This window comes from Anopheles coluzzii, chromosome X (genome assembly GCF_943734685.1).
Source record: "Anopheles coluzzii chromosome X, AcolN3, whole genome shotgun sequence".
Classification (NCBI taxonomy): Eukaryota; Metazoa; Arthropoda; class Insecta; order Diptera; family Culicidae; genus Anopheles; species Anopheles coluzzii.
In genome coordinates this window covers 4,578,670-4,603,928 of record NC_064669.1, presented here as the reverse complement: position 1 = coordinate 4,603,928, position 25,259 = coordinate 4,578,670, and the positions used below count along the sequence as shown (strand labels likewise).

At 51.4% G+C, this 25,259-nt stretch overlaps 4 protein-coding genes across 9 annotated transcripts in view; 1 reads left to right on the top strand and 3 right to left on the bottom strand.

The window, feature by feature from the left end:
* The window catches only part of LOC120959623 (serine protease HTRA2, mitochondrial), a 377,171-nt gene that overhangs the window by 267,991 nt on the left and 83,921 nt on the right, over positions 1-25,259 (bottom strand). The window lies entirely within an intron of this gene.
* LOC120949728 (uncharacterized) lies at positions 5,458-22,005 on the top strand. 5 transcript variants are annotated; one of them, XM_049609773.1, is made up of 7 exons: positions 5,458-6,048; positions 7,882-7,942; positions 12,660-12,720; positions 14,638-15,573; positions 16,649-16,758; positions 21,164-21,410; positions 21,483-22,005. In XM_049609773.1, the coding sequence occupies exons 4-7, from the start codon at positions 14,731-14,733 to the stop codon at positions 21,936-21,938; spliced, it is 1,656 nt and encodes a 551-aa protein (XP_049465730.1). In that variant the 5' UTR covers positions 5,458-6,048; positions 7,882-7,942; positions 12,660-12,720; positions 14,638-14,730; the 3' UTR covers positions 21,939-22,005. The 5 variants fall into 5 exon arrangements, with proteins under 5 accessions (XP_049465730.1, XP_049465728.1, XP_040223172.2 ...); XM_049609771.1 differs by having other exon boundaries at positions 7,766-7,942; XM_040367238.2 differs by lacking the exon at positions 12,660-12,720.
* LOC120949719 (protein phosphatase 1H) overlaps positions 17,428-25,259 on the bottom strand; it is a 118,891-nt gene continuing 111,059 nt past the window's right edge. The window contains exons 2-3 of one of the 2 annotated variants that reach the window (XM_049609720.1): positions 19,698-19,801; positions 17,428-19,561 (exon numbers count right to left, since the gene is read on the bottom strand). In XM_049609720.1, coding sequence (XP_049465677.1) covers positions 17,599-19,458 — 1,860 coding nt within the window. In that variant the 5' untranslated portion in view covers positions 19,459-19,561; positions 19,698-19,801 and the 3' untranslated portion in view covers positions 17,428-17,598. Of the gene's footprint in view, positions 19,562-19,697; positions 20,409-25,259 lie in introns of those variants that run through there. The other variant, XM_040367201.2, reaches the window with a different exon arrangement.
* On the bottom strand, positions 22,094-25,041 carry LOC120949760 (clusterin-associated protein 1). Its single transcript, XM_040367257.2, has 3 exons — positions 24,638-25,041; positions 23,408-24,562; positions 22,094-23,310 (listed from the first exon to the last, which is right to left on the bottom strand). Exons 1-3 carry the CDS (start codon positions 24,657-24,659, stop codon positions 23,192-23,194), a joined length of 1,296 nt encoding a protein of 431 aa, XP_040223191.1. The 5' UTR covers positions 24,660-25,041; the 3' UTR covers positions 22,094-23,191.

Sequence of the window (25,259 nt, the reverse complement as noted above, 5' to 3'; positions counted from 1 at the left end):
CCCGTGATATAATTATTGTGAGGGTTCTAGTGATGGGTAACGTTGACGAAAATTCGGAGCTGCCTCCGATCCGACTCCGATAACTCCCGAAGGTAGGTCTGTACAGCATTATCCGAAGTCTTTCGGAGTCATCCGGTGTCGTCCGGAGTCATCCAGAGTCATCCGGAAACATCCAGAGTCGTCCGGAGTCATTCAGAGTCATCCGGAGTTGTCCGGAGTAGCCTGGAGACGTAGTCGTCCAGAGTCGTTCGGAGTCATACGGAGTCATCCGGAAACATCTGGAGTCGTCCGGAGTCATCCGGGGTCATATGGAGTCAGCTGGAGTCGTTCGGAGTCGTCTGGAGTCGTCCAGAGTCGTCCGGAGTAATCCGGAATCGTCTGGAGTCATTCAGAGTCATCCGGAGTTGTCCGGAGTAGCCTGGAGACGTAGTCGTCCAGAGTCGTTCGGAGCCATTCGGAGTCATCCGGAAACATCTGGAGTCGTCCGGAGTCATACGGGGTCATATGGAGTCGGCTGGAGTTGTTCGGAGTCGTCTGGAGTCGTCCAGAGTCGTCCGGAGTCATCCGGAATCGTCTGGAGTCATTCAGAGTCATCCGGAGTTGTCCGGAGTAGCCTGGAGACGTAGTCGTCCAGAGTCGTTCGGAGTCTTCTGGAGTCATCTGGAGTCATCTGGAGTCGTCCGGAGTCATCCGGAGTCGTCCGGAACAGCCTGCAGACGTAGTCGTCCAGAGTCGTTCGGAGTTGCCCGGAGTCATTTGGAGTCGGCTAGAGAAGTTCGGAGTTATCCGGAGTCGTCCGGAGTCATCCGGAGACGTCCGAAGTAGCTGGCAGACCTAGTCGTCCAGAGTCGTTAGGAGTCGTGCGGAGTCATTCGGAGTCATCCGAAATCAATTAAAGTCTAAGTCTTCCGAAGTCGGCTCGAATCGACCTTCGAAACAATGGCCTGTATACCAAGTTCACGCCCAAAGTAAAAGACAAAATAACACAACGAAATGAAATGCCTGGTCGCAAGCACATTACAAAGGACGGCCCAGTTGACTCCGCCCGACTCCGATCGACAGTGGACGACTCCGAATGACTCGGGGCGAGTCCGACTACAAACAACTTCAAACACGATTCTGGACGACTCCGGATGACTCCAACTCCAAACGACACCAAACGACTCCAGAAGATTCCGGACGACTTCGGGCGACTCTGGACGACTCTCCTACTCCGAACGACTCTGGGCGACTCCGGGCGGAACTAGTGGTTCGGATTTTGCCGGAGTCAGAGTCGGGCTAACAATAGCCGGAAGTCGAATCGGAGTCGTCGGTGCGATCCAAAGAGCTCATCACCCCGTCATTTCGTGTCATTTATTTTGTATGATTGAATGTGCATAAGTCCTAAAATGGTGGTGACTTGTATAACCAGGAGACAACACCCCCTAGATTCGAACTCAAGTCTTCACGCGTGCAAGCCCGACCGCTTTGCAATAGCGCCACGCAGGCACCGACGAGTTTGCTGCGTTAAACCCCCAACAAGAGCATGCGATTATCGAGCTTTTGGTTGTTTGACCTAAGTAACAGCAGAAATTCACCAACGGGAGCCTTTTAACAATACAGTCGGAGCATGGTGTGCGGCTGGACTTTCTTCCAGCGGCAACTGGTTGTTGCGCAGTGTAGCAAAAACCCTTTTTTTTTCTTTTTCTTCGACGTAATCGCTTGCTTGCTTCGGTTGCCTATCGCTCGCGACACAGCCTCCACAACGATTACAGCATTGCGGCGATAGCGAGAGCGAGGATGCAGACGGATACATAACACAACACACTCCTCCCACGGAGGTTCTCTTAGCCTCGCCATCGGAGTTACGAGGAGGCTGCTTCGCGATACGCTGCATGTGAGTGAAGATTTCCTCTTCGCGTCCAGCTCTTTCCGCCTCTCTCTCTCTCTCTCTCTCTCTCTCTCTCTCTCTCTCTCTCTCTCTGTCTTTCAAACAAATGTAAACTGCGTTGGAGAAGCAGGGTGTCCATCTCGTTGGAACTTTCTTTCGCCGCATTTTGGAGCTCTTTCGGTTTCCCCTCACTTCAAACCAAACATGGGGGAAAAAAAAGAAGCGCCGACGAACGGTCAGCCGTCAGACGCTCGTTTTGGGGAGGCACTTCCTGCTGCTGCCGGATCAGGAGCGGCGAAAGAGAAAGACCAGCGAAGGCGTGTATGCAAATGCGCGCGAAACCAGTGTCACGAGCGCGCGCGCGGCAACAGCTGACCCACCCAATGCGCACCAAATTGGCACTCCAAAAATGGAAAGAAAAAGCGAAACGCGCACGTTCGCCACCACTTTCTCCGCTCGGTTCGGCTTTCGGCGGGGCAGTGGCGAGGCGAACACTTTCTGCCCCGAACCGTTCTTGCTGTACGCTAGCCACCCATTGCCCCCGTTTGCGCGGGGTTTATCGTAGCCGCACACAGAGCTGGCCGCTGCATCCGCTCCGCGTTCGCTATCGCTCGTGCTTGCGCAGTGCACGGAAGTGCATCTTTTCAACCGCTCCGCCACGGACGGCAAGTCCCATCAAAGAGGAAATGTTTGTGTATGTGTGCGATTCCACTCGGACCGACAGTGACGATAACGAACGTTCACAGCGTTGTGCGGAGCAACGGCTAGAAAGTAAAGCGAGCATCGCTGCATCCCTTGCCAACAGGGGTGGTAACGTGATCTTTTTACGCTAACAGCCGGTTTGGAGAATGTGGTATTGCCTCTCTCTCTCTCTCTCGCTCTCTCTCTCTCTCTCTCTCTCTCTCTCTCGCTCTCTCTCTCACTCTCTTGCTCTATTTTGCTACACTTGCTTTATTATCTTACTTCACGCACGTTTATCTCATACGACACAATTGCACATATTGGGCGAACCCCCGACCCGGAAGGGACGCTCATGACCTTTCCCAAGCGTGTGCGGCAAGTGCTTCTTCTCCCCCCCTTTTGCGCATCGCCGCCGGGTGCTCTTTATGCAACGAAACCGGGTCAAAGGTAGCAGGCGAACCGGGCTACAGAACGGAGCTAGCGAAGGCCGCGGGCGAACGCATCGCAGAAGACCCAAAGATTCGTGTGTGTGTGATGCTGCTGCCTTTGTTCTAGAGCTTCTTTGGCGGTTTTGAGCGTGTAGTACGATGCTTTTGGAAACAATTAACATACCTTGAAACTCTGCCCTCTCTGGGTGGAAAGAAGGGGTCGTGAAGAAGGGGCTCGCGACGTTTCGTGTTCGTGTGGCGTCGGGAGTCTCAGCAGGGTGCTAATGAAGGCGCTCTAATTACGGATCGTAACGTAGTGGCCCACGTGAAGCGCACAACAGCACAATCAGCGGGCACCGCAGCGAAGATGAACCTCCGCGATGAACCAGTTCCGTCATCATCAACTTACCTTTGCTCGGCTTTATGATGATGCTTTTTCTTTTATTTCTGCGTACGTCTCTGGGATATGGTTTTCGAACCCGCGTGTGAGGTGTATCGCAACGCGTGGCAAGACGCTCGCCCGGTGCGAAACTTTCTGCCTTCGCGGAAGTGTGCGGATTGCTCTCGAAACGGCAAAGTGCCAGCCAAAACGATCACGCAAGCCCTATTCTGGTGACGCGATCGTGCCACGCAATGGCACGCATTTTCTCCCCGTATTTTGCATTACAATGTTGCGTGTGTGTGTGTGTGTGTTTGTGTGCTCTTCCCCTCCGCATATGGCCGTACCGGATTTGTCAGTTGGCAACGTGATTTTGTTTTTTTTCCTCTCCACCGCGCCCTTTCCTTTCTTCTGCCTGTGAGAGAAGCAAAAATGAAAAGGTTCGTCGCTTGTCGCTTGGAGTCTTTCGTTTTCTTTTCCTCTACTCTCTACACAGTGACAAACGCTTCGCAAGCGTCCAGTGTATGTGGAGGCGAGCTTTAAGGGCTTACCGTACTTGGCATATTTTCTGCTTCCACACGCTCCCTCCCTCAACCTCACTCGCTCCCTACTTTTTCTATTCGCCTTAAAATAATGTAAAGAAAATAAGCCGATACGTGCGCAGCACACAAAATCAGCGACATTGGCACCCGATGGGAGCGTTAACGTGCAATTGACAGCCATTTCAAATGCTTATGAATGAAACAACAACATTGATAAATATCCAAAAATTTTCACCCTTTCCAACGGGGGCGGCGACCGACGAGAATAGCGTTAGTTGACCCTTTTGCCGCGTGCGCGTAACGAGGTAAAAGCGGCGCGGCGTATCAGGGACAAAAGGTTCCGGGGGTAGCTTCCAATGCCCACCTCCCCCCCCCCCCCACCCCATCCCCCCTCGCTGCAAACTAACCTCCTACCTGTGTGGTGATTGTGCATATCTCTCGGATGCACTTGAACGCACTCCAGTGAAAGAAGCGTTTTGTTTCCCTACCGTTAGTAGCGAGCGTTGCGTTGATTGAGCGAACCGATAGCGCACGGATAAACGGCGTCAGCAGTGCAGCGTACATAACTCGGATGGAACGGTGCCCAGAGCCGGAGCAGGGAAAGGGAGAGGGATTTTTAGCCAATCAAAAAAGAAAAGAAGTCGACGGTACCGGAGGAAACGGCATCTAGCCGACCTTAACCATTGATGATGCTGTTATGCTGAGGTGGTCGAAATGGGTATGCCCTTCAGCGGGCTCGCCATCGATCCGGCGGGATTTTGAACGGTGTGAATTGTATCTCGCCTTTTTGGAAACACCCCTCCGCTTTACGCACCAATACCGCTGCACGCACCGTGCGAGATGGTTTGCAGGGGGCAGGATTTGAATTTGGCGCACCAAAATTTGGTGTATTTTCAAAAATTTAGAAGGTTCGTCGCTTACTCGTATAACTTCATTGGTTTGCAAACTATCGCTGTAGGTGACAGAGGGTGGCAAGAAGAATCATCTTGCCACAAACGATGAAGGAAATTTAATTTTTCAATTGAAACCTCATTGATTTGATCCTTCAAAGCGCACTGGTAAGGGAGCACGAATTTCGTAACAATGTATTTCAACCTTAAACAAAACAAAACAAAAACTGAAGCAGTATTTTGTGTGCAAAGCTTTTGTTTGAGGGACTGTTGTAATGATGGAAAAATGAAAAGAAAGCATTTTTGAAATATGCAGGGGGTTCGTCGCTTACATGCTGAAATCGTTTGTTTGTTTGTTCGAGCAGCTAGAATGGGAGCGTTTTCTTTCTATTTTTCTCATTATTTGCGCCTTGCGCTAAGCCTTAATTATGTGTAAGATCTTCTAGAACGTATGATGCAAAAAAAAAATGCCTCGCATTAGCTAGGCTAGAGCGCAATAAAAATAAATCAAGAAGACATATTTTTACCCGATCACCCGGTGCAAGGTCGCCTTGCATACCCGGGCCCAGCAGCACTCGAGTGGGATTGCAACATGCAAGCTGCCAGTACTGTCGTGAATCTTGGCCAAAGATGAAAACCGGAGAGAAACCCCCCCCCATCTCTCTGAAGAGTCTCCGCACACCACAGAGAGAAAGAGAGAGAGAGAGAGAGAGAGCGAGAGAGAGAGAGAGAGAGAGAGAGAGAGAGAGAGAGAGAGAAAGAGAGAGAGAGAGAGAGAGAGAGAGAGATAGGGAGTGGGATACACACCAAAAGACGGCGAGCAAAACGCTCTTGGCTGGTGTGTGCGTGCGAACCGGGCTCGAACCTACGAAGCGCGCACCCGCGCGCGCTCCCCTAACTAACCTTCAGCACCACCGCGGCACCGCGGGCCTCCCTTCCATGTGTTCGCTCGCGCGCGCCGTTTCAGGTGAGCGGGGTGTTTTGTCGGTACGGTTTTCTCTTGCGCCACTGGGTAAGGTGGCCCGGAAAAAAACGGCCGCAGCGCGGAATTAGTTTCCAGTGTGCCGCGCTACGAAACGGTCGTGTCGTGTGTGTATGTGTCGTTCGGGCGAAGGAAGTGAAAGATTTGCGCGCGTTGTCGTCGCCGTCTCGGCACTTTACAGCGTACGCAAGGGGGAGACGATTCCCATTCTATTGGTAAAAAAGGGCAATTTTCGGTGCAAACACGGTCGTAAAGGTACCGAGCAGCAAGAGAAAGGTGAGTTCGGTCGCGATTTGTTTGTCATTTGTAATTGCGCACCGTCAGCTCACACACGGTCGTCAGCACCAAAACAAACACGTGCTAGTTTCGGTCCTTCGAACCGGATGTGCTGCTGGGGTGTGCGGCTGCAACAAAACAAAACAACCGTCTGCTCGGACCCGGACAGCAAAAACGGGGATGGTAGAGAGAAAAACAACACATCTCAACCATTCACATCGCTCCCGGAAGTGCATCTTGCATCGGACACTGCATTCTTCCATCGGCGCGTCTCCCATTTGGCATTCCATATAGGCTCCCCCTGTGGCTCGGTTTTGTTGTTTATGGTTTGCCTGTATGTATAACGAATGTTTGTCCCGTTTTCTCATTTGTGTGCCTGTGTGTGTGTGTGTGTGAAGATCCGGTGGCTGTGTGCGAAAGCGAAAGCGAAAGGGAACGGCGGTGCGTGTGATTTGATTGCAATGTCCAAATGCGTGGTGGCAAAAAAAAAACAACAAAAAAAACGAAACCATCCCCAAGCGACGAACTCGTCCGGCAAAGCGACGGGACTGGGGAAAACAATCTTCCGAGCCGAGTGCGTGTGTGCTTCGAGAGTGTTCCCTGCGGTTGGGAGGGATTGATGTTTCAGGTGTTTGTGTGTCTGGTTTTTTTTTTTTTTTTTTTGGCACAGAGAGCGTGCATGTGTCGGTTTTGGGAGTTGGATGTGCAAAAGATCACGCGTTTGGAATAGTTGATGCTTTTCCTAGTCGATTTCGACCTTCTCTGCTCATTCCGCAAGGCATACAAACTCTCCCCTTCCTCACGACAGGACGGTTCACAGGCTCGCTTCAGGCTGGAAAAGATTTATTTGTTTTGGCGTGAACCGCATAAGCGACGAACCTTCCCAAAAAGTCTTGACCGTCGGAAAGGTCACAGGAAGTGCATTAATTTACAGTGGGCTATTGTTTTTGTTTTTGTTTTTTTTTACGTCGTAGCTTTTTGCACTCTAAACATAGCCATAGCCCTCAGCTAAATAGGCAGGCAAAGTCACAGGCATCTCTCCATTGCTTTACGAAACTTTTGCTTTTTTTTTTGGTTTCCAAAAAACTCCAATAAAACCTGATCAAACCCGGCAGCACCACCAAGAGGTTTATTTCGCCGGATGAATTTCGCCGCTGATTGGAGCAACTGTTTATTAGCATAGTTTCTCTTTCTAAGATTAACCTTCCTCTTCCCCCTGTCGTCAGACAGCCGCGGTTTATCTCGCTTTTTCTGCCTCCCTGCCTGCCTGCTCTCTCTCTCTCTCTCTCGCTCTTTTTCTCTTCCCCCATACCTTCAGACACTCATTAAAGCTCGTTAATTTTCCGCCCGTCTGTTTCGCCGTGCTGCGAGCGCTTCCGGTACCACCGCCGGGCCAATCTGTGGCGCGCAGCATCCGCAAACTGCAATTGCAACTGTTCCGCACAGTTCCGTCCCCTTCCGCTCGCTAAGGAAGCAATTGTTTTGCGAGGAAGGGGCGGGGGTAGGGAGGGAAGGGTCGTGCAAAAATTGGAGATGGGAAGAAACGGCGCACTCGTCTCCTCCCCCCCCCCCCTCCCAAGTAATAACTTCCAAACAACATCGATCAAACAACAACAGCAACAACACCACACCGATGTGTGGCCATCTCTGCAAGCAACGAACCTTGTTTCTTCAAATCAACCAAAATGCAGCCTCTCACTCTCACCCTCACCAGCAGCATCATAATAATTACATCCAACTTGGAAGAAAATATCAAGTTTTGTGATTTTGGTTTTTATTGTGTGTGCTTTCCCCTTCTTCTTTCCAAATCGGGGTTTCCTGCAAATTCGGCAGAAGCAGCAAACGCGAACGGAATTATTGGAGTAAAAAGTGAGCAATACACAGTTTTATTGAGGTAAGTGAGAACATTTCAATCATTTCTAGCAATAACAGGTCCATCCAAATCCGCTAGGGAAGAAAACAAGCAGGGAAAACAATGTTTTAAAGTAATAAACACAGAAGAAAGTTTGGGAATCGAACAAAGCCGCTTTATGGTTGCGTTTGATGTATGGTGCTCTTATCAATTTGACTATGCCGTGCAAGCAAGCAAGAGCGAGCAATTGGAGACCACATTCGTACACAACGCGGTTGTTGTTTTGTGGCTGCTGTAAATTTAGTGCGATATAAATCTTTACCACCATAAACAACTTATCAAGTTGGAAGCGTTGTACATTTGGCTGAGCAACAAAAAGGTTTTTTTTCCCCCTAGCCGGCAGCAATCAATCGCTCATCAAACGTGCACAGGGCAGCCACACAGGCCGGTTTGCAATCGGGCTTGATTGGGTTTCGCTTTCGTTTCGATTACGAAAAAAGGAACTGGCTGCGGGCGAACAGGAAAAAAAAAACACACCACCATCACAACAACAACAACGACGACGACGACGAAATGCACGACGAAAACAAACCGCATAAAATAAATACAACTTTCCCCCGCTCGTTATTTGCTATCACATTCTCGCCGCACATTTCTTCCCTCTCTTTGGCCGCCCGTGATTCCCTCGCTCGGTTACGCTTCCTTCCTTTTCTTCCTTCTTTTTTTCCTTCTTCTTCCTCCTTTTTTGTTGCTGCTCCTCCATTACTTATCTATCGATCGTTCGCATCTCCCCCGGTTGCTGCGGACGCGCGTCTTAAATCGAAAGCGATTCGAAGAAAGTTGTGGCCGTTGTAGCCCGCCAGGTCCGCGAATCGTAAATCTTCTCAACTCAACTCCTTCACCCTCACCCTGGGCTTCCACATCCGCACGCTTGCTTTGTCATTTTCCCTTGCTGTGTGCTCTCTCCCTCTCTCCACTGCCACTTACCGCGCTAGCCTTTACTGGCCATCAATATCCATCGGCCGAGGTTCGTCGCCTTGTCCATTTGTGCAAATTCCATCCACGAACAGGTGACGCGGTACCGTTTATTGGACGGGCACAAAAAAATGCCTCAATAAATCGTGCGCTGCACTGAGGGCAAACTGCGGACAGTAAGGGTACCATAATCGATACAAAAATTCGTTACAAAATCATCAAAAAAAAAAACAAAATCAGAAATTACCCTTAAAAAATTATTATTAAAAATTCACACTATCAGTGATGTGCTGTAACAGGGCTCGCTTAATTTGTAGAAAATGAAAGTGTATTTTTTTTGTTTTGTTTTTTTTTATGTTTATTAATCGTCCCGTACGCGCGTGTGTATTTGGGCTTCCATTCTCCTCCTTTTTACATAAAAAAAAGCGCGCAGGGGCGAGGAGCCACCGAGGAGGTCACACTTGCCTGCATGTTTAGGTCGCACGAGGTGTCCCGACCAGACCCACCCAGAGGGTGGATTAAAGCGATTCGAATGAACAAAAACAAAAAAAAAACAACAAAACGCGAAGCATGAACCGGTTATCGCAATCGTGCAGCGGTCAACCGTACGGTCCAAATGGTTGTTTTTACTTTTACGTAAATAGCCGTGTGGCTTTTGTAATAAAAATGGAAAGGAATTAAATAATAGTACCCTGGCCGGCACGAACCTCAGCTTTTTGGGAAGTGTTTGGGGCAGAGCGAGAGAGAGACAGAGAGAAAAGCAAGAAAAGCAATATCCAAATTGCCTGTGTGGTTGCGTTTTTTTTATTGTTTGTTTGCAGTCGTGAATGCACCACGCACTAACCACGCAGCCCGGCTCGACTTAATCTGTGACAGGTCGAGCAGGTGTAGCAATCGTAACGGCACGCTTTGAATAAGCATTCCAGGTGGGCAGTGGCAAGACTAACACACGCCACTCCCAAAACGTTTTATCTCTCCATGTGGATCTATGTCAGAAAGTGTTGGATTAGGGTAACGCTTGCTGACACATACTTGAGGAGACACTGACCCTGATTCTATAATTCTAGAAACATCACCTAGTTAATCCACGAGTCTTGGAACTGGTCTATCTTGGAACATTTCTGAACGAATCTTGAGTCAACCTCTGTTTACTTGAATTATCTCTTCATTTTTTTCATATTCTTGAATAGACCTTAAAATCTAAGTTCACCATTATTCTTCAAAATATTTTACCTCCAATCTCTAGAGTTTGGTCAATGCTGCGACGAAGTTAAGGAACTTTCATTTTTAAACATTTCAAGCTTTGGTTTTGGGCCCTGCATTACGTTTGAAAATGATCATACAGAATGCTGAAGCTCATTTAAAGATAGATACGGTAGAAATTGTGCCATGGTCTAGAGCTCGGGAAGATCTCCAAGAGTCTTTGTGGTACTGTGAAGCCTTAAAAGCTGCTCTGGATGATTATATGCTGAGTTCTGCAGGGCTCACGTGAACATTCCACCAATAAGATATTGGTGGCATTCAACAACCCGTGAGGTCTCGCCAGAATTCTCCAAAAACGATTAACGTTCCGTATACCTTAAATTTCTCTTTCGTTTCTTGATATTCTTGAAAAGACCTTAAATACTTAGAATTCCGCTTAGGTCCCGATTAATCTTCAAAACATTTTACCTCTAAGCTCCGTCCATAGTGTCGCCATTTCTAGATACTTTCATATGAAAACGCTTTTAGCTCCGTTTTGGGTCCTGCATTACCTATGCCTACAAGATTCTACGGAATGAAGATGCTCACATAATGAAAGAGACGTAGCATTACGGTAGAAATTGTATCAAGATCTAGCTCACGGATCAGTTCTCCAAGAGTTAGTGATGAACCGTGCAACCTGAAAAGCTGCTCTGGTTGGTTATACGTTGAGTTCTGCATGCTAATTGCCTGCCAATCAAACATTTCCTAGAATTTCACAACCCGTGAGTTCTCTCCAGAGTTCTCCAAAAATCTGTAACATGCGAGCCTGCAAATGTTCTGCCCGTTTTGCACAGTACATTTGAATCTGTTCATCAACATCCCAAGATTTTATTATATTCTTATATACCTCTTAACGTCCCTTTATAGCAGCTTTCTGCAAAAGATTTCCGAGAGGTTTTTCAACCTGCTTCTGCAACTTTCAAATGTAAACCGCACAAGCTACATACTGGCCAAATTAAGTGCTACCCCTTACGGGTTAGACAGCTCACATCAGGTCCCGGCTATCGCGAGCTTAACAAGCTCCAGAGCTTCTAGAGCGCACCTTGCACGCCGGCAAGGTATTTCGGAGGCGGAGCGAAGCACAGCGTGAATTGCGTAGTCGCCGCACACCGGTTGTATCACCGCACCGATTTCGCGCTCGCGCATTGCCCAAGTTTGCCCCGCCGATCGGCAGATAAACAAACGATTTGCGGTGGCCGGAAAGGGCCTATGCTCCAAACTGCCGTGGCGCTGAAGCATAATATGAAGCCAATTGAACTGCGCCCGCACCGGCCAGCTCGCCAGCCACAATTTCTCAACACCAGTGTGTGTGTGTGTGTGTGTGTGTGTGTGTGTGTTTGGCACATTCCTGGGCGAAACTAATCACGCGGCACGTGTGTGGCAATTAATCGGACTCTCACAATCGGAAACCAACTTTCCGCAACAGTTTTCCATCTTGACCACATTGCACATTCTGATCCCAAGTGGCCAATCGCACGATTTCTCCTTCCTTTCTAACACTCCCCCCCCCACCCTCCCTTCTCCTTCTCCTGTGCGGTTCGATTCTTTGGCTGCAACCTCCCTCTCCCCCTCCCCTACGACCACTCCCCGTCTGCGGTGTGGCTGGCGAGCGTCGTGTGCGTTGGCGTTGGCACAAAAACCCTTCTTGTGGTTTCGCTAATCTTTCGACACAGACCCCCCCACACACACACACACGGTGTAAAGTTTCGAGGGCAAACCGGTGGCGCACGCCCGCCAGCTTCGCGTTCGGAAAGGAAGTATCATGCGAGTGTGGGGGCCTACCGTAACCGACCAAATCGACCAGAACGCAACCCGCACGTGCAATCGGCACTGCACTTTCGGGGCATCTGTGGGAGGAGGGGGGGGCGATGGGCCACTTTCACGCAGCGTGGGGGGGAAGTGGTGGATGGTTGCATTGTTGTTGTCCCACAAAATATGACACCCATCCCTCCGCACCCGCACGAACCAAACTAAAAAAAAAACAACAAAAACGATGCTTAGGTCGGGGACGCACGGCATCGCACCAGCCCCCATTGCCGCCGATGGGAATGTTGGGCTACGGCAAATGACACTTTCCCCCTCCCACCACCCTTTCCAAAATGACGGCCAACTGTGACAACGGGTTTTTTTCTTTCTCTCTTTGCTGTTGTTTCAAGTGCTCGTTTTCTTTCAATTTCCCAGTGTTTGCCTGGAATGGGGCGAGGGCGAGTAAATGATTTGTTTTTCCCTATTTTTTTTTTTTTGTTGCCCTTTCCCTTTCCCTCGAGGCGTCCCAATTTCGCTTCGGGAGCTGACGCCGAGCAGAGCAAACAAACGGGCGGCCAAGCTGCCAGCCAGCATTGGATGGCAGCAAAACCAAAAGCCAAACGGCACGAAAATCGTAGCTTTCCAAACTTTCCATTACATTGGTGCGTTAATTTTGTTTTTCTTTCTATTTGTGTGTGTGTGTGTGTGTGTGCGGCTTATTCGGTTGGGATCTTCCGGCTGCGGCATCACGCATCACTCCTCTCCCGAACGCCCGAAACTACAATACGGGTAGATCGCACCCCACAATCCGCAGGGGGGCCCCGCGAACGGAACCACGGAAGTAGAAATTCGAGGTGAGAAATGAAGCGCTTTTCTGCTTTCCATGTGGCAGCAGAAGAGGCGGAGGAAGAGACCCGAACAAGCAAAAACCTGAACCATCAAAAACCACCTCGTCGCTTATCGATAGTGACGCGGTTGGCGGTTACGCAATCCCGTTACCCCAACTTTTTTTTGGAGATTTCGAACATCATGTAACGTGAGGCGGATTCGATTCGATGCGCTCCTCTCACAACCCCTCCTTCTCAATAGGGAAATCGCCATACACACACATCCCTCACCCCCCCACCCCCCTCCCGCCCAAAAAAAATCGGGGGCAAGGGAAAGAAAATCAATCCCTTTTCAGTGCAAATGCCATCGGACCCCCGGTTAGTAGTGATCGAATCGATGAAAACTGGAAGAAAACCCGATTTCAGGCGATGGTTTCTTTTTTCGATGGGGACAGAAAAAAAACCGTTGCCCTAGGTGTGAGGTGCCCAGGCAGCGGAGGAGGGAGGGCACATCGCTTTCCAAATAAAGTTTCCATTTTCCGGCCACTGTGAAGTGTGCTAAAGTGTTGAAAAGGCGTGTTTCGATTTGAGTTTCGGTTATTGCGGGGGGGGGATTGAATGAACAGAGAAAAAAACTCCTCCCCGGCAAGGGCTCATAATGTGCGCGTCGATATGCAGCCGATTGGAATGGCATTAATATTTTATGAGCCCCTGTCTCACTCTCTCTCGCTCTCTCTCTCTCTCTCTCTAGCTGTGTTATGAAACGCGTCCGTTACGTTTCGGAGGGTTTTCAAAGTTTTTCGAAACGATTGCCATGAAATTGGGCTTTTCCATAGGACTAACGATGTAGAGTAACGGATGGCAGCAATGCATTTGATTTGATGCTACACGCTACATAATGCTTCTTGTGGAGTGTGTGTGTGTGTGTTTTTTTTTTACGTCCAAACGCGGAGATAGACGGTACTTAACAAATCCTCTTGTCTCGTTTCGATTCCAAAATTGAGATTAGCTTTTATTGTGTACCAGAAAAGCCTCTTGCCAATGTAATGATCTATTTCGGGACCCTCCTCAACGGAAGGTTAGATTCTCTATCGAACGGTATTAACGTTTTGAGCCTAGCTTGAGATCTGCTCAAGATATTTGCAAAAACTGCAGAAATGTGTATTGTACTATCAATCTGAGTGCGTCCTGTCACCTGTGCCTTGGACCACTTTGTAGATGATAGGTCTATGAAAGATGACTAGGCACTAGCATCAAATGACTACATTTGTCAGAGTGCCTACATCCTACATCTTGGCCTGTAGCATCTATCTTATCGAGCTTGCTGAGGGACATCAGATCAAACATTCAACCTTCATCAACCTGACAAATTTCATGTTTTAAAACCGACGACTTCTGATGTTCCAAAATATTTTACACGTTATCTTGGAACATCGGAAGTACAAAGGGATCTTCAGGGATCGAAAACAAATGAACAAATGATCCTCAGTGGTGGTGGGAGCTCAGATTCTGGACCCGATTTCGATTCTGGAATCGAATTTGATTTTGGAGACGATTCCGATGTCGGCTTCGATTCCGTTTCCAGATTCGGAATCAGAATTGGATCCGGGATAGGAATTCGCTGCGGAATCAGGATTAGTTCCGGAATTGACATTAAAAGTTTCCGTATCAGAGTCAGTGCTGGAGTCTCCATGAGAATTACTGTAGAAACTGATTGCGGTTGTACTATTCCGGAATTGATTTTGGAAGCTGATTCCGGATCTACTATTCAGAATCGATTCCAGATTTCCGGAATCGAATTCTGAGCTAGCTGGGACTCCGATAAAAACAACATTTTTCCCATCCCTAAACCTCAGTAATGTTATTCTTCAACAGCTAACCTAATGCCCACTAACCAAGCCCCTTAGTTTAATGCTCCTCTTTGTGCGTATCTTGTTGTTGCAGCCTTCATGGTGATCGGTCATCCGGCGTACGCACACGGACAGATCCGGTCAAAAGCTGAACCATCCCAGACAGACTGCCGCAGGCCCGTGCAGCATGGAGCAGCTGGAGCGAGAGATCCGCAAGGAGATAGACGAGATGAACACGAGCGTGTCGCTGGTGGACCGGCTGGAGGCGGGCGACACGATGGATGACGACCGGCGGGACGAGCTGCTGTCCTCGACCCGGGCCGTCTTCGACAACGTCAACCCGAACAACGTGAAGAACAGTCTCACCGACTCGCAGATATCGATCATCTCCAAGCACGACGGGTATCCGGATTCGGGCCACTTCTACTGCACCCCGCACGGCAAGGATCTGCAGCCGGCCGGCGACCAAACGCTCAAGCTGCCGGACCCGCCCGTAAGCAATCAGCCCGACAGCCCGAATGGTGGAACCGATGGCGGTGTCACAGCGGGCAAACCGCCGGCAATGGAAGGCACAGGGCGCCCGGTACGCACCGGCAGTAAAATGGACAAGCAAGCCAAAATCCGACAGAGCCAGCGGGGCAACGCACCGCAGGATGTACCTCCAACCAAAAATGCACCCCAGGTCAGTGCCTCGCTGGCCAACCTGCTCTACACGCCGGGCGGTGCGGCCAAGCGCAAGCGGCTCCCGTCTACGGTGGTGCTCGGGCTGATCCAGCTGCTGCTCAGCGTAACGCTGGCCGCACTCGGGGGGCTCGTGATCGCGCGCAACGCCTCGCTGGCGATGGCCGGCACGGGCCTGTGGTGCGGTGCGATCGCCGGCATTGCCGGTTCGCTCGGTCTGATGAACGTGAAGATGGCCAAGACGGGCTTCCTGGCGGTGAACCTGATCTGCGTCGCGTCCAGCACGCTCGGGCTGGCGCTGACCGGTATCGGGGCGGTTCGGGATGCGAATCTGGCCCAGCAGGATGAGGTAAGTCAAACTCTGGTATCTTCTGGAGATATCAAAAGAATACCTCTTTTGAGAGGTAACAAAACCTGGAGGATTTTAGGGAGCTAGAAGAGCAGCAGTTCTTAGTAGTAGTTGAAGTAGTCGAAGAATCACCAAAGACGCCTGATCGAAGTATTCACAAGACCTCAGACTGTGAGAGGTAGAGAAAAATACCGGAAATAGCAATTGGGCTATCAGATATTGGTACAAAAGCAAAGAAATCATAAGTGGAACTACATCCTGGCAAGATGTTTGAGCCAGTTCAAATATAAAGCCTAACACAGAGTTTGGATCCGGAAGAAAATCATGGACAAGGTAGTGGGCATCAGGTAGGCGTCGGAACTGGAACTGGAATAGGCCCAATGGTGTAGAGTTGGAAAGATGTTACAAGATAAGGGACGAAACTAGGTTAATTTGATTCCGATTGTTCGGACGGAATCTACTAAGTTCAAAATATAGTTCCTATCGTCCTGATTGAGGAACTCCACTACAATACTGGGTTCACGAATTCGTATCCAGAGCTGGCTGTAACCGTAATCGAACGTAACAGGGCAATTGAGAACCGTTGAAATCATTGAAGAAATCGGTGTTTCGGAGTCTTCCAGAATACCAGGAAGTTATTGATACAGATATAGCCTACGAAGAAACGTACTATAAAGATGACTGATTCCAAAACATTGAAATATACAAGGATAGAGCCTAAATAATGGTAAAAAAAGATTTTGAATGCAACCCAACGTACAGAGATTAGCGTAGACATAGACATCTTGAACAGGGTTGGGCCACTATCGACATGTGGACTTGAACTACTTGGAACATTGGACTTCGGTCCTGAAGTGACAGAAAAAAAAGAAGGAAAAGGCCTAGCCCAAAAATCTTAGTCAAAAGAAATCTTCTTTTTAATTTAGGAAAAGTGAGCGAATACATTTGATAACTCCCTTTCTGTTTTCTATTTCTCTCCCTCTCTCTCTCTCTCTCTCTCTCTCTTGATCTCTCTTCCATCATCACTGCACATCTCACTTTGTAATTCACCGGGGAATGCTCATCGCGCCTACAGCTCATCTGGGGCGCCGTCACAGCCGGTACGGGGCTGCTGGTCGCGCTCGCCGTCCACTTTCTGATCAGCGTCTTCTCCGTCTACTACTCCGCCCTTAAGCTCTGCTCCAGGTAAGTTGCTGTACCCATAACCCTCCTGCTTCTGCGACACCCGCGCACCGAAGCCGAGAGCCTCTCGTAAGCCTCTGCTAGTTTCTTCATTTTCATTTTTTTTTGTTCTTGCCTGTTGTTGCAAATGGAGCATATATGTGACAATAATTATCGGTCCTACGTGCTACCTCCACACCAAAAGAAGGAGGTGTGTGTGGGTGTGTTGCCTCTGCTCTAGAGCGTTTTAAGATTGCTGTGGATGAACCGAGATAGATCCTTGCAAACCTATCGCCGTGGAGGAAGTGGGGCTTTTTTCTCTCTTCATTTAAACTCTACACAATTGCTCTAGGGTGCCCCGGGCCTGCCGCTTCCGGCGCAATCCAATACTTGAGTGTTGCCTCTCTGCTTCATCATCTTCTTCTTCTTCTTCTTTTAAATATGCTACATACTGGTCGCGCTCACCGTGAACGCTTAGCGCGCATAGGATAAAGGTGTTTGCGTGTTTTTAGTTTAAGATAATATATGTATGTGGACGTTTGCTGCTGTCCCGTTTTTTGTTTCTAGCCTGCTACAGCACACAGTGGAATATAGCGCACGTTTGCGTGCGTTTGCCTCGTCTTCTTCTGCTTTTAACTTACAAATCCTACGATTATAACGATTATTGTATTCTTCGTTTGAGCGCGCCCACTCTCGCCATCTCTCTCTCTCTCTCTCTCTCTCTCTCTCTCTCTCTCTCTCTCTCTCTCTCTCTCTCTCTCTCTCTCTCTCTCTCTCTCTCTCTCTCTCTCTCTCTCTCTCTGTTTGCTTTTGCCATTTATGGGGGGGAAGGGTTGTTTGCGCCCGGCTGCTTACCCCATTCGCCTACTTGGCCGGCAGCGCATCGGCGAGCCCCAACGGTGCCGACGGTTTGCCGGCCGCCGGCGGCACATTGATCGTGTTGAGATTGTTTTCCGCCTCCTGCGCCTCCTCGGGCGGCTCCGACTCGGACGACTCGGAGCTGAGATCGGCCCCGGGCGCACCCGGCTGCTCGCGCGCGACGGCCGCCTCCGGCACGGCCGCCACCTCCTTGGCCGCCGCGCTGCGCACACGGTTGCGGGCGGCCACCGTCTGCGTCCACGCCCGGTACTCCTGGTAGTACTGGTGCACCGGTATCACGATCACCGAGATGTCGTCCACCGTTGCGGCGGCCCGCGAATCCGACAGCCGCCAGTGGCCCGATTCGTTCGCGCGGCCCCGCGACCGCGCCACCAGCTCCTGCGCGACCATCGTGTACCGGTGGCGCTCGGCCGGGAAGCGCTTGAGCGTGCCGAACACCGTGTTCGCCACCTGCTGCGACTCGCTCACGTCCCACAGCCCGTCGGTCGCCATCACCAGGATGCCGTACTCGCCGTCGCTGTTCTCGTCCGCCGGCTCGCTGCGCACCTGCGCCAGGTCGAAGCACACCACGTCCGGGTGCGCGCTCAGGAACGGCTTGATCGGCAGGTTGCTCCCGAGCGCCTTCAGATCGTGGTCGCCGAACCCGCGCGTCACCCCGATCGTGCCGAGCAGGCGGCTCCGCTTGCCCACGCCCGTGATCAGCGGTATCTTCAGATCGGTCGCGGTGAGCGTCTTGTACGTCCAGCCCTTCATCGCGCCCTGCCGGTAGAGGATGCGGGCGCCCAGATCCTTCGTCGTCGGCTTCTTCGCGTACTCCATCGCGATGTACTCGCCGCCGAGCAGGGCCGGATTGTGCTTGCCGACCGTCAGCAGCCGCGGCCGCTCCGTGTCGGGCGTGTGGTCGAACGAGCACGGTTCCGCCACCACCTCGTACTCGTCCTCGCCTCCCTCGCCCTTCTCCTCCTTCTCCTCCTCCTCCTCCTCCTCCTTCTCGCCCGTCCCGTTGCGCTCGGCGCGATGGTACACCGGCAGCAGCTTTCGGCGCCGCACCCGCTTGCACAGCACGCCGCGCGAGTCGCCCGCATTCGCGACGAACAGCTTGCCGAGTATGAACAGTGCCACCAGCGCGGTACACCCGCCCGCATTCCGATACTTGTCCCGGTCCTCCGCCAGCACCGCGTCCATATCGGCGAACGCGGCCTCGAGCGCCCCCACGATCAGCTCGTCCTTCGACACCTGCTTGTGGAACAGGCTCGGGTGGGGCAGGGTCGCGTGCAGCGCCAGCCCGCCACCGTCGCCCTCGACCCGCGGCATCAGCAGATCGATCACGTCCACCAGCTTCTCGTGCAGGATGTAGTGGAACTGGTTGGCGGCGGCCAGGGCCGCCCCGTACCCCGCGTGCCCGTCGTAGATGCCGAAGTACGTGTACGGCAGGTCGTGGTACTGGCGGGACGGGTGCGACAGCACCTGCCGGTGGAACGCGGCCTGGTCCTCGTTCCACTTCGACTTGCCCGAGTTGACGCACTCCGCGTACCCGGTGCTCCACGGCAGCAGCGAGATGTCGCGCGGCACGATGATCGGCCGCACGTTGTGGTCCGCGCTCGCCTTCAGCTCGTCGTACGTCAGCAGCTGCAGGAAGGGGGGCCGCGCGTACTGGAACTTTTTCGGCAGCCGCTTGCCGCCGCCGCCGCCGCCACCGGCTGCATCGTAGTCTCTGTTGGCGCTGCCGGTGCGGCTGCCGGCGGTGCCCCCACCGCCGTACGCTTGGTGCCCGGGGCCGGCCGGTAGGGCCGGCTGGTCAGGGGCCACCACGGTGAGCACCCTGTTCTTGATGCGATTGAACATCTCCAGCTTGACGGCGAAGCGTTTAACCTCCGGCTACAACGGACTCTCAAGAAAAGCTGCCCGGTCCTCGTTGCAGCGTATGTTTTCCTTCTGTGCCGTATGGCTTGGAGAGGGTGGAATGGGGGGGGGGGGCGAGAAAAACATTCACTATTTAGTATGTGTTTGTGTATGAGCGTGTATGTGTGTGCGTGTTTGCCGCATATGCTTGTGCAAAACTCGCCGCAGTGGGAAACACTTACCCCTTATCAAAGCGATGGATTGTCTGGGAGGCTTTTCCTCCCAATACACACACACACACACACTTGGTCACACCACCCTCTGATCGAACGCCAAATGGTCAAGGCTCCCTTTCGCCTGCCTTTACCACTCTTCCTCGCTCAGCGCCCGGTTTATGGCTGCGGCGGACATGTATGCAAACGCCACTAATCCGCACCCAGCACCGTTTGGCCCATCGCAATTAAACCGGAGGCCGTCTCGGTGACCACCTCCACTTCCGCTCCGCTTCAGCGCTTTTTTCCGGGTTCACTTCCGCTGCACTCTGGTCACTGCTGCTGCTGCTGCTGCTATGTTTGCGAAAAGATTAGCTGTTCATGTTTTTGTTCCACTGTTTTCTTGTGTGCGTGCGTGTGTGTGTGTCGCTTTTTTTCTCTTCACCGCCGTGTGTCGTTTGTCGCACTTGTCTCCTGCTGCTGGCCCCACTGTCACTTGGTTGTGGTTTCCTCTCTCTTTCTGTCGTACGCACACACACAAGCTCGCTGTCTGCTTCGATCGGAGCTGTCAAACGGGCTGCTGCGTGAATGTGTTGCTCATTCGGGCGAGCTCACTACGGGTGAGATGATTGTCGCTGAGCGAGCGGGACGTGACGTGAGCTGCTCACTATGCGCACAGTGGGCAATGGCCGGACCAAATGTGTGGGAAGAAAATCCATTTTTCATTTTGTGTTTTTTTTCCTCTATTTTGATACATTCCCTGCTACTGTTGAACGACTGTTGAAGGCGCTTAGAAGGCATTTTACGGCTTTTGAACGCCGTAATTTTTTTTTTTTTTATTTTTTATGAACCTGTTTTTTTAATTATTATTAAAAAAAAATAATTATTTAAATAAATACGATAAAGGAGTTTCGATTTGAATAAAAACCGTTACGTTATGACCTTTCCCGATAGAGAGCCACCAACATCAAATTAAATTCACACACAATGGGTGAAAATAAATTCACAATAAATCGTGAAGCCCAAAAACTGCGGTAAAATTCTAATGATCAACTGTCCCTTGATCCAGTTTCATTAGGTACACAAAATCAGTGCTTTTTATTACTTTTGCGATTGGTTCTGATCTTTCATTACTTTTTAACCTTTTTTTGTTTTTTTATATTTGAAATTTTTAACTCTAGTTGATTGCCATTGCAATGCTTTTGTGATCCTGTCGTTGCAACTATTCAAAAAATAATTGATGAAATTGATGTTGCGGCTTCTTTTGGCTGTATAGCTCGTATTATAAGTGCGAAACAACAAACCATCTGCCGTCACTCAGCACCTACCGCACGGACAAGCTGTCATGCTGTAAAGCTGTGACAGTGCCCTCTATTGATCGCTCCTCAAAGCGTCTCAACGTTTCAAACGTCCCTTCCCGCTTGGCCGTTAGAAAGTGTGCAATCTGTTCTTGAATTTAAATACATTTTTTTTTACTTCCCCACCCCCATTTGCAGACCGACACAAAAGCTGCAGATGATGGACAATGTAATGCACAGCAATTCGCAAGCGTTCATGACGCAGCAGAAGGTGGAGGACTACATCAACTCGCTGCACGTCGAGCCGGGCGTGAAGGACATGATGTACCAGACGATGCTGAAGCGCAGCTACGGTTCGATGTACGGCGAGAAGCACCGCGGGGACAACTACAGTACCGGCACGTCGCAGCGCGTAATGCTGGTGCCGGCGGGAGCGGGCAATGGGGTAAGACATCTGGCGGGGCCTGCTCGGTACACGGTTGTGCTATACGATTCCTCTCCCTCTCTCATCCACCAGCTCCCACCGATGATGCCGATGTACCCGCCGGTGCAGACGTCCCCGGGCAACTCGCCGATGATGTACCCGAACGGGCTGATGCCGCCGGGCGTACCCCAGTACCAGCCGTACCCGGAGAGCGCCCTGATGGAGGCGCAGATCAGCCGCGCCAACCGGAAGCGCTCCACGATGCGCATGAACCAGCACGAGCGGCAGCAGCAACAGGCGGGCGAGCTGGAGCAGCGGCCACGCCGCAAGTCCGACTCCGACCTGGAGAAGACGTTCACGTACACCGGGCTGGACCGGGACATCGCGGACAGCTACCTGGCGAAGGAGGAGGAAAAGCTCACCGGCAGCATCGTGAGCAACAGCGGGCTGCATCCGGCGGCATCCTCGCCGCCCCACACCTACCACCACGATCTGATGCTGATCGACCATCGTACGCACTTCGAGCGGTACAACGACATTCACATGTGAGGGGGTGGCGAACGCGCGCGCGCGCCTTGGGTGGGCTCAAATTTCATTACCGCTACCAATACCGGAAAGAGAAGAGGGAGTAGGGGAGGGAGGGGGATTAGCCCCACAACTAGAAGAAAAAAAACATTACACACGTGGCAAAAAAAACACGTTGCTCAAGCAGATTTTAGTCGTTTTAGTCGAACCTCCTGTTATTCACTACATTGTAAATGTGTGAGTGTGTGTTGTATGTGTGTGTGTGAGTTTGTTTTTCCCTCTATTGTATAGTATTTGTATAAACCTATGTTTTACCGTTGTTTACCGTCCATAAGTGCAATGTGCATGCTTTGTGTTTTGTTGGATGTTGCAATATTATGCCCAGTGCTGCAAAATGTCATGATCATCACGAGAGATTTACCAACAAAAACAATGAACATATCCATGGTAGCTTGATGTTCATTGCTGATACTCGATGAAAACGCGTCATGAAATGTCGAACACGACATGCGAGTGCTTGAGTCAATCGCGACACTCTGACTCACAAGCATAATCATGACTTTTTCTGGCTGTGACCAGTGCTGTCAATAACACTGTTTCAGTCACCAACACTCATGACTAAAAACGAAACTCAAATCAGCTCACGTACACAACTGTGATGACCAGAGAGTGAGATTCATACAGTGGGTGAATCAATCACATGCTTGGTGACACTTTTTGTAGCACCCAACTCTTGATCACTCACTTGGTCACGACATTCTTGGAATATACTTGGCGTGTGGTCCTAAGCAACTAAATGGGCACTCTTTCTCGCTCTGTCAGCTTTGATTGTCTGTCGGGTCAAACAGAGCGAGAAACCATGTTCATTTTGTTGCTTGGAATCACTCGCTGCGTACCGCATACGTCCCATGACCAACGGGATGATCACCGACAGAATACGTCGCGACCAAGTGACTGACCAAGAGTTGGCTGCACACAATGTCGCCAAGCATGTGATGGTCGCACCAACTGTCTCGCCTCTGATCATCACAGTAGAGCACGTAACGCTGATATGATGAAAAACAAGTCATGACATAGTGACTGACCAAGCGATGGTCACAAAAATGCCACGAGCCATGCATTGATCACACCAATCATTTTGAGTATCACTTCTAATCACAATTGAGTACGTGACGCTGACATGGATTTTGTTTCAGTCAGATTTTTTCATGACATTGACAGTGACATTTTGCAGCACTGGGAGTGTCCGAAACGGGAAAGCGATTCCATAAAAACATCTAAAAATCCTCATCGCTTAGGTCCACCTTTGCGCTACGGTTGATGGTGGAGCTTTCGCGGGGCATTTTAGCCAAGCTTTCGTCCTCGTCGTCATCGGTGCGGAGGCTGCCATCGATCACTGGTGGGGGGGGGAGGGGGAAAGAAAAAAAAATGCATACGTTCACCACCAACTCCAGCAGACCTTGTTCTTCACCCGCTGCCCTGCACACACTTACACCGATTGCCGCCCATCTCGAGCTCGCTTTCCGACTCCTCCGAGCTCATCGAGCTGTCGAGCGGTCCCAGCTCGTCCTCGATGCTGCCGATCATCTTCGACCGCTCCTTGCCGCTCGGCGAGGCGCCCTCGATGCGCGACCGGAACCGGGTCGACCCGCGGTGATCCCGGTTCAGCAGCTCGCTGCGCAGCACGCGCCGATCCGTCCGCAGCTTCACGTCGTCCCGCTCGTCAAAGTCGTCCTCCTCCTCGTTCTCGTCCTCCGACTCGATCAGCCCCTCGGGCAGGATCGTCATGCTGCTGTCGGCGATCCGCGCGACCGGCGACGTCGGTGTGGGCGTCCGATTCTTGCTGATCAGCTGCGACCGCAGCGCGTCCACGCACCGGATCCGCACGATGTACTGCTCGTACAGGGCCTTCAGCTCCTGCTCGAGCTTCTCGAACTCCTCCAGGTAGGCCGGCCGCACCTTCTGCAGCGCCTGGAGCCGCTGGCGCGACCGCTCCAGCTCGGACGCTTTGCGCGCGCTCTTGGCCGCGAGGTTCGCGTTGTCCGCCCGCAGCCCGTCGAGCGCGGCCCGGGCGCTGGCGAGCCGGGACTGCAGCGACCCGATCGCACCCTTGATGATCTTCTCCGTGGCACCGAGCTCGAGCGAGCGGGTCGACTGCACGTTCCGCACCTCCCGGTTGAGCAGCTCCTTCTGCAGCAGATCGTACAGGGCGGCCCCGCGGTTCGTCAGCTCGGACGACAGGCCGCGCACCTTCTTCAGATCGTCGAGCTTGTCCGACAGGTCGATCTCGACGTGCGACTTGATCAGCTCCTCCTCCTGCCCGGTCACCTTGGGCGAGGAGAGCAGCAGGGCCGTCACCTTCAGCAGCTCCTTGGCCGCTGCCACCGAGCTCGCGTACAGCTTGCGCGGGTTCACCTTGATGCTGGACCGCGTCACGAGGAACTCGGTCGCCGACCGGACAAACTGGATGCGCTCCTGCTCGGTGCGGGTCCCGCCCGCCAGCACCAGGTTCGGCTCGAGCCGGTTGATCAGCCACTGCAGCACGTCCGAGTACGCTTTGAAGCTTTCCGGCCCACCGTACGGTGTACTGAGCACGGAGATCGGTATGCTGTTCGGGTAGCCGAGAAGCTTCAGCTGCTCCGCCAGATCTGGGGAAACGATCGAGAGAGAGAGAACAAACGGTTAGCTTCGGGTTGGGGGAAGGCTGCACCGGCGACACCAACCTCGTACATCCCGGAACGCCATTATTGATTTGTCCGCACTGGCCGAGGGTTGCGATGGAGCTGACCCTGCGATGGTCGGTGTGTTGCCAGCCTCAAGTTACCATGGTGACCATGCTGGGACTGGGAATGGAAAAAACAAACACACCAGCTAATGCGCATATTGCTGCCACCAAATGACGATTTAGGCATTTCTGAACACTTTAGCGAGTAGTTTGAGGTAAGCGGTCGTAAAATTTGTTTGGAAAGTAAAAAAAGGTAAACACAAATCAAGCCGACGGTTGCATTGGAGAGCATACAAGCGGTTGCAGCAACGAACCCGCTACTATAGCTCGGCACATGCAAGCTTGCGTGCATGCTCCCGCTACACAAAAACCGGTTTTCGCGAGCTCGTCAACACTCCCAATCGGAGGAATTTTCCCTCGTCCGCTGGCGAGCGTTTTTGAAAGGCGTTGTGAGGGTTTTTGAGGGTTAAAGATGGCTGCCAATTGCGTGAGGACGTCAACTGTCAAGCACCAAAGCAAAAACATGCAGCCGATAGAAACATTGTAGTAAAAATAAAAAGAAAAAATTAAACTCATTTCATTTAAAAACAAGAAGCCACAATTTTGTTCAATTTATCTGT